At 46.7% G+C, this 7,999-nt stretch overlaps 1 protein-coding gene and 1 pseudogene across 1 annotated transcript; both read left to right on the top strand.

Moving 5' to 3' along the window:
- Positions 1 to 1,589: 1,589 nt before the first annotated feature.
- Positions 1,590 to 2,577, top strand: ZNF80 (zinc finger protein 80). Its single transcript, XM_038003360.2, is given in 1 exon segment — positions 1,590 to 2,577. A coding segment is annotated over 1 exon segment (882 nt). The 3' UTR covers positions 2,472 to 2,577.
- Positions 2,578 to 5,772: 3,195 nt separating this feature from the next.
- Positions 5,773 to 7,376, top strand: LOC103228288 (atos homolog protein B pseudogene; annotated as a pseudogene).
- The last annotated feature ends 623 nt before the right edge of the window (positions 7,377 to 7,999 follow it).

Genomic DNA, 7,999 nt, shown 5'->3' with positions numbered 1-7,999 from the left:
TTTACATCTTATAAAAGTAATCAAGTTGGTGATACCAGCAAAATTTCACACTACACACATTCTTAGTTATGAAATATTAGAAGAATTTTTTTTAATCAGCAAAATGAAAATGGCATTTGATAGCACCTCTTCTTTTCAATATAGTACATAGAGTTTCTGGCCAGCACAGAAGAAAGAAAAATAAAACAAAGTATAAGTATTCACTAAAAGTCAACCTGCCAGGCCACCTCACTGGGAGAACTGCAATATCAGTGTCTTTGGGTCTCTCCTCTTGAGCTGATTAGATTCTGAGAGAGGAACATTCCAAACAGCTGCTAGGAAGAGCAAAGAGGGGTGGAGTGAGGGGTCCAGATGTCAGTGACCATCAGTTCTCTTCTTCAGTACTCTCCAGAACCTTCCAATTTGCCTCTCATTCCCTGGTTCCACGATCCTCTCTTCACTTTAAAAACCAGCTGCATTTTGGGAAGGGGAGGGCGTGGATCAGGGTCTTGCTCAAAGCTCAAGTCACTGCCACCAGTCTCCATATGATGGCTTCCACTCCTTACCAGCTCCAGAGCGATTTAGTACTGTTGCGCCCTTCATTTCTGAGGATTCTGCAACATAAACTGTGATGCTTCCCTGGCTCCCCGGGGAGTAGTACTGGACGGCAGCAGTCCCAGGCGGCTGAACACTGTTGTATTCCGTGTAGTGGCCATCCTCTTTCCTGAACTCTCTCCAGGTGTTTGCTAATGTGAGCATTCTGGAACACATTTCCTGGTACATCTTGGAAAGCTTTGTTTTGGAAAGACCTTTAGGAGATAGGACCAAACTTTTCCAAAGTGATTTTACTAATTACAGAACCCTCCACAACATAAAAGAGACCCTGAATTTCCATGTCTTCTCCACACTATTTCGACTGGATTGACTTTAATGCCCAGCCCCTTGGTACAGTTTATCATGGGGTCAGCGGGTAAAAGTAAGTGATAAGTAGGACACGCTCTCTCCACACCCTGCATGAACAAGTTCCTTATATGCATGTTCTCATGTGCATGTTTGTGCGCAAAGTCGCAGGTCCTCCCTGACACAACCGGCATCAACTTCAATTTAGAAGAATTGAAGGTTAAATTCCCAGGAATTAAAAAATGAAACTGAAGCCTCTGACACTTGTAGTTTGGCTGGCGGAGGCCGCACGCAGCTCTCTGGTAGCTGTAGTCGGAAGTACTCTCTGCGCATGCGGATGCGGGTGTCACGTGAACCTTTTGTCTTGCTCCATTGCAGCAACATCTGAGGCAGTGGTGCAGGACATGTCCATGATCTTAACCCGTAAGAAGTGGGAGCAGCTGGACCCGCCCCAGAGGACCCTGTACTAGGAGGTGACACCAGAGACCTGCAGACCCCTCGTCACTGGGGCATGCAAACCGGAGTTGACCTACCAGCTGAAGCAGCGATAAAAGAGCAGAAGACACCTTTGCCAAAGCTGCTGTCCAGGTGACAAAGTAAAAACCAAGGCCAGTCAGCCTTGTCCTAGGGAGCCTTGCTCCTGGAAAGACTAACTCAGGGAGCCAGAAGTTCCTCTAGGTTGAGGTGAGTGTGGGAAAGAGTGGTTGGAAATGCAGAAGGGGCCCTTGAGTCTGGCTACCGTCTCCCACACGGAGACTTTCTGGAGGAAGGTGGGTCCTAAACGCGATGGTCTGGGGACAGGTGATGGTCTGCACTCATGGGTTTTACAGGAGCCGGTCTCCACAGGAGACAATCCCCGTGAATGTGACTCCCAGGGAACAAGTAAAGACACTTTGGTTCGTGAGGGGAAGACCTACAAATGCAAGGAATGTGGGAAAGTGTTTAACAAGAACAGCCTCCTTGTTCGACATCATCAGATTCACGCTGGGGTGAAGACTTATGAATGCCAGGAGTGTGGAAAAGCCTTTCATGAAAAGGTCGACTTCGTTCCACACATGAGGATTCACACAGGGGAGAAGCCCTGTAAGTGCGTGGAGTGCGGGAAGGTCTTCAACCGCAGGTCGCACCTCCTGTGCCACCACCGGATTCACACTGGAGAGAAGCCCTATGAGTGCAGCGAGTGTGGAAAGACCTTCAGCTATCACTCTGTCTTCATCCAGCATCGTATGACCCACACTGGAGAAAAACTCTTCGGGTGCAAATAACGTGGGAAAACCTTCTACTGCAACTCTTCCTTAACCTGGCACACGAAGATTCACACCGGAGAGAAGCCCTGCAAAGTGCAGTGAGTGCGGGAGACCTTCATCTACCACTCTGTTTTCTTCCGACATAGTATGGCCCACCCTACAGGAAAGCCCTATGAGTGTAAAGAATGTGGGAAAGGTTTTTACTATGACTGTTCCCTCACTCGACACACAAGGAGCCACACTGGAGAGAAACCTTACGAGTGCCTTGAAGGTACAAAGGCCTTTGGCTACCACTCTGCTTTTGCCCGACTTAGTAAGATCCATTCTGGAGGAAAAAGCCTTTGAGTGCAAATGATGTGGGAATTTGTGGGTTTTCTTTCTTTCTTTTTTTTTTTTCTTTGATACATAAGGAGCCACACTGAAGAGAAGCACTCTGAATTCAGTGACAGTAGGAAAGCTGTGACCTGCAGCTCATCCTCACTTGGCATTGAAGAATTCATTCCGGAGATAAACTCTATAAGATATGTGGGAAGGACTTTTGCAAGTGGGCCCACATCAGTCAACGTCACAGAACTTAAACCGGGAAAAGACATTGTGACAAAAACTAGTGAAGAAAATCTTTTGGCCACAGGAAATATCTTCCTCAGCATCTGAGAATTTTTCCAGGAGGGAGACTATTGGTTTTTGTGCGCTTGAAAGAACCACCCACATCTCTCTCCATAGTTTATATCACTAAGCCACCTCAGGAATTTTTTTTTTTTAAGTAAGAAGGGAACTGTAAAAGAGAAAAAAAGAAATTCATGCACAGCTTCTGTCAGATTTCTCTGAAAGCCATGCCTATCAAAATTTGAATTCAGTTCTTCATTTTGCAGATGCCTGAAAGGTACAAGGGCCTTGCCTCATTATTTGTCCTTTATATGTATTCATTCCTGTCTACAGGAGAATTGTCCTCTGTAAAGACTGACTCTGTAAAGATTTATTGAATGCATTCTTTGTTCTAAAACATTGTACTCCTGAGGAACGTAAGTCTTTGTGAGAAATATGAATGCTTAAGTAATGGAATATGTGAAACTTGTAAGAACGTAGAATATAAAAATACTGCCATATAAAATCATTTCATATCTAAGGAGATAAGTATCCACATTGAATTGGCATATTTTGCTGCATCATTTAAGACTATTTAAGATTTTAAGTTAAAAAAAAAATTCTTCATGTGGTTTTGAACACGCAGCACTCGATATACTTGTTTGTTTTGATTTATTTTCTCAGGGGCAAGAGAATGATGGTGAAGCTATGTTGCTTTCCCAGGTGAGCCTTGATTATTTCCTCTGTGCTTTCTCAGCCTTGATTATTTCCTCTGTTGCTTTCCCAGGTGAGCCTTGATTATTTCCTCTGTGCTTAAATCTTTGGCCTTCTGTAAGAGGGGCTTCTCCAAGAGCATGTCACTAGTTTTCTAGAGGTTAAACAAGAGCTAAGACAAACAAAACAAAACATAGCTTATCTAATCTAATGAGAAACCCAGAAAAAAATGTTTTGATGAATACAATGTATTAAAATATAAAATATGTAGCTCCTTCGACATGTTAATTCAATTCTAGAAATCTTCAGAAATATTCTTTTATTATGCAGAGATGTGTGTGCGAAGACTAATCGCTGCAGTTTTGTTTTTATGTGTGAAACGTTGAGAACAATCTAAATGTTTATCAGTAGGAAGTAAGTTATGGTACATCTGTTCTATGAAATACTATGAAGCAATAAGGTATCTCTGTATGTATTGATATCAAAACATCTCTAAGGTACAGCATTTAGTAAAAGAGAAACTTTCAGCAAATAAAACTACATCTAGAAGTATAAGCCTAAAACTGTTAATAGTGGTTTTCTGCAGGAAATGGGATGGACCGGGGTTATAGGCAATGTTCAGTTTTTACTTTTATACTTAAGTATTGTTTACATTTGAAAAATAAAAAACATTTATTGTTTTTGCAACAAATGTTTACAATATTTCTATAAAGATAGCATTTTTTTGGAATAAAAGTGACTTCTATTATTTCTTTAAAAACGTACATTTTACAGGGTGTTTTTGTTTTTTTTTAAGTCCTGGTCTTATTATGCATTTAAAAAATAATAGACCAAGGATCCATAGATACCTAATCACATTTAATAAATGATAATATAGTTTTGTTTTGTTTTGTTTTGTTTGAGATGGAGTCTCACTCTGTCACCCAGGCTGGAGTGCAATAGCGCATCTTGGCTCACTGCAACCTCTGCCTCTGAGTTCAAGTGATTCTCTTACCTCTGCCTCGCAAGTAGCTGGGACTACAGGCAGGTGCCACCATGCCCAGCTAAATTTTTTGTATTTTTAGTAGAGACGGGGTTTCACCATGTTAGCCAGATGGTCTCAATCTCCTGACCTCGTGATCCGCCCGCCTTGGCCTCCCAAAGTGCTGGGATTACAGGCGTGAGTCACTGCACCCAGCCGTTAATAGTTTTAAAATGATGAGCCAGCATATATGTAGTTGAATACATGTAAAAATGAGAGTTCAGCATAGGCTACTCCTCAGTGAACATTCATTTCCTTTAAATTGCTGGTAACATAAATGCTCTTTTGCATGTGGTTAGGTTTTAGATGGCCAGTTTCTATTTCCCTGGATTTGATCACAAGAAAGCACCAGACTGATGTTGATGTCAATGTATTTTGCACACACATTGGCTAGCCACAGCTGATTTGTGTTTGCTACTGAATGAATGTGATCTGGTTAGCTTTGTGATATACGTTCGTATTCCAAATGAAGAGAACTATAGCTGCATTTTTTCCCAACATAATCGTGCCAGGCAGTTAGACCTGTTTTCCGGTAAAGAAAATGAGTTTGATATCTGCAGATCATATCTTACAATTTGCTGTGTTCTCCCTCACAAAATTTGTGAACGTTTGTTAGCATCATTTCATTTAGGAATCATATACCATCAGAAATATTTTCCCTATTAGGAATAAACAGGGAGTGCAATTTTCATATGAACTAACCTGTAACCCACTGGTAAAACCCTGTTCATGCTTTTCAGTTGTAGTACTTGGCCCAAAACAGTTGCACCACCATCTGGGGCAATTTTGTGAGCATTATTCTCTTCTTTAGCAAGAGAAGTTGGCAGCTGTGTCATGATATAAGTAGATTCTGTCCATCTGGGGTCAGTTCCTGGAAGTGGACTGTGAGTGAGATGACCTTATTGGCTTAGGAGGAGAAAATGTCTCCTTGGGAAGATCTCTTTTCTGTGAGAGTCAGTGAGTAGTCTCTAGTGTGAGTCTAGACTGAGCAGGCTTCACTGCCCTGGAGAGGTGAATGCAAGACCTTTGTTGTTTGCTGTGGTTTGAAAACTCTGCCTCTACTACCACCTCCTCAAGTGCAATGGGACCCACAGAACTACAGGGTCCTGCTGAGCCCAGGAGCTGCATGGAATGGTGGCAGTCACCTTGCCAGTGCAGTGGGCATGTATCAGACTGCAAGCTAGGGGAAGGAACAAGGCATCAGTTGGGAAGAGGGGATGCATGGCTAGACTTGAGCCCTCTTCATCCGGATGTCCCCAGACCCCCCAGCATAGGCCAAGCATAAAGGCCATGTGGGGGTGACCCCCCTGACCCAAGGGGGGCTTCATGTGCTACATGTAGGCAGAGCTGTCTCCATCCTCACAGCCAGAGGCTGGCCCTTCACAGCCTCCAGTCAGGCAGGGAGCTCTCCGGGGTGGCCTGTTCATGGACTACAGCCCGGTAAGTGGAGGGCGGGGAGCAGCAACATCCCCCAGGGTCTACCAGGTATCCCTCCAGCTGGTGCCTCTGAGCCTCACAGGGCCCAGAAGTGACCAGCCTCTCCCACTGAGGGTCCCCAGGTACTGGAGAGAGGCCCTGGGCTGGGGGCCAGAGAGGGATTACCCCTTGAAGAACCATCTCCTGTGGGGCTCTTGGGCCCAGGGGCACTGGGGCTGGGAGCAGGTGTGGCCAGCCACCATTTCTCCCACTGTGACCTCTGTGTTGTGGAACAGGGAAGTAGTGCTACCTGTTATTGGACTTCAGGGGACTGGAGTCCCCCCAGCCCCAATCATATGCTTCCTGAAATGCTTTGCACACCAGAGACAGCTTCCCCAGATCCAGGAGGACAGGGGTCCCCAGGGGAGTCCCCAGGGCCAGCCCTCTGGGCCAGCTGCACACACTCGACACTGATTTGCAGTCTTGCACAAATAAGGGGTAACAGCCCAGTGGCTGGGGTGGGCAATGGGGGGAGCCTCTGGCCTAGGGAGTCCCTGGCATTGACAGTGGGCACAGTCCCAAACACACACCCCCAGTCCTGGACCTCCAGGCCCCTGCCCCACCAAGCAAAGGCTGCTTCCTGCTGGAGAAGCCCCAAATGTCAGTTTCAAGGAAGAGGGGCCAGCCCTTTGGAGGTGCCAGGGAACCCTGGGCCACCCCACTGCTGCCAACAGTTCTGATGCCCAAACCACACCCTTCTGGAGCCACCTACTGCCTGGGCCCAACGAGCCTGTTTTGGACCCAACAGACTGCAGTCCCATGGGGCGGAGGCTGAGAGGTGCCCATCACCCAAAGCTGAGCCCACTTTGAAGCTGCTGGAAGGGGCCAGGCCGGCTGAGCCCCCCTAGTGCCTCCCCGTTCCCACCCCTGTTGTCAGCTGTACCCTGCTGGTCAACTTTGAGGAATCATTGCTGCAAGGACGCTTTGCACCATCTGGCCACATTGAGGGCTTCAAAGCAGAGACTGGAGCTAGTGGGTCCTACTGCCACCACCATGTCACACTGCCTGTCACTGTCACCTTCTTTGAGGTTTCTGAGCAAAATGTCCCCACCCCCTTCCTGGGCTTCATGGATCTGAACCCCCCAGGGAGGAAGAGTTACAGCATGCCCAAAGTGGGCACCATGCAAGTAACATTTAACCCCAACCAGACTATGGTGAAGATGTCCGGTGACCTTTGACTTCTTGGACATGGCTGCTGCCACATGCCCTTCCTGTGCCATTGCCTCTTTTTGGTGCCTGTGGATGAGGAGAAAAATGCTAACCCCACCTACTGCCTCCTCTGCTACTTGCTGCACCTTCGGTTCTGTAGCTCCCGCTCAGGCCTCTTAAGCCAGAATAGAGATCTCTGCCTGCTTTTTTCCTGCGGGCGCCTGGAGCTGGACGCAGGGCTCCCCTACGAACTTCAGGCTGTGACTGAGGCCCCTCTTAACTCATGTTATTCACCTTTGCCCTGATTGCCAGCACTCTGAACCAATGTGGGTTAAACTCTGCCCATCTTGCCCATCCCATAGATGGAGAGATGGCAAGAGACCCTTCAGGCTCGAGTTAAAGCCCTCACCATGCTCATGCCCAGATTGATTATTTGGGTGTTTGAAGCTTCTGATCCTTACTACACCCTGCCCTACCTTGGGTCCTCCATGTGCCTGTCCCCTCCCTTGGGTCTCCCAGGCCAGGTTAGGTAGTAGGGAGGAACCGGAGCCACCCTGAGGTTATCCCAAGGTCCCAGGCAAGTCATGCCAGTGTTGCCTTCCTGTCCTGAAAAAGGACCACTTATTATTTTATTTATTTTTAATTTATAAGTTATTCAAATTGGATTGACTTAGTACCTCCCACACCTGATCATTGGCATCACCCCCCTCCTTTCCCACTCTCAGATATTGCTCCAACCTCAGGAGTGGAAGAGGCTTATGTGTGGGGGAGTAGGAGAACTGCTCTCCCTCAGCTGAGGGAAGAGGGCTTATTCCAGAGGGACTGAGTCAGTAGCCAAAGCCTCAGCTTGCCCTGTCCTTCCCCTAGTCCCTTCACTTCCCCTACACTCTGACCTAGCTCTGAAAGTCGAATTATACCTATGCATGTG

This window comes from Chlorocebus sabaeus, chromosome 22 (assembly GCF_047675955.1).
Source record: "Chlorocebus sabaeus isolate Y175 chromosome 22, mChlSab1.0.hap1, whole genome shotgun sequence".
NCBI lineage: Eukaryota > Metazoa > Chordata > Mammalia > Primates > Cercopithecidae > Chlorocebus > Chlorocebus sabaeus.
The sequence above is the reverse complement of the archived record's forward strand: the minus strand, read 5'-3'. Positions and strand labels throughout refer to the sequence as shown.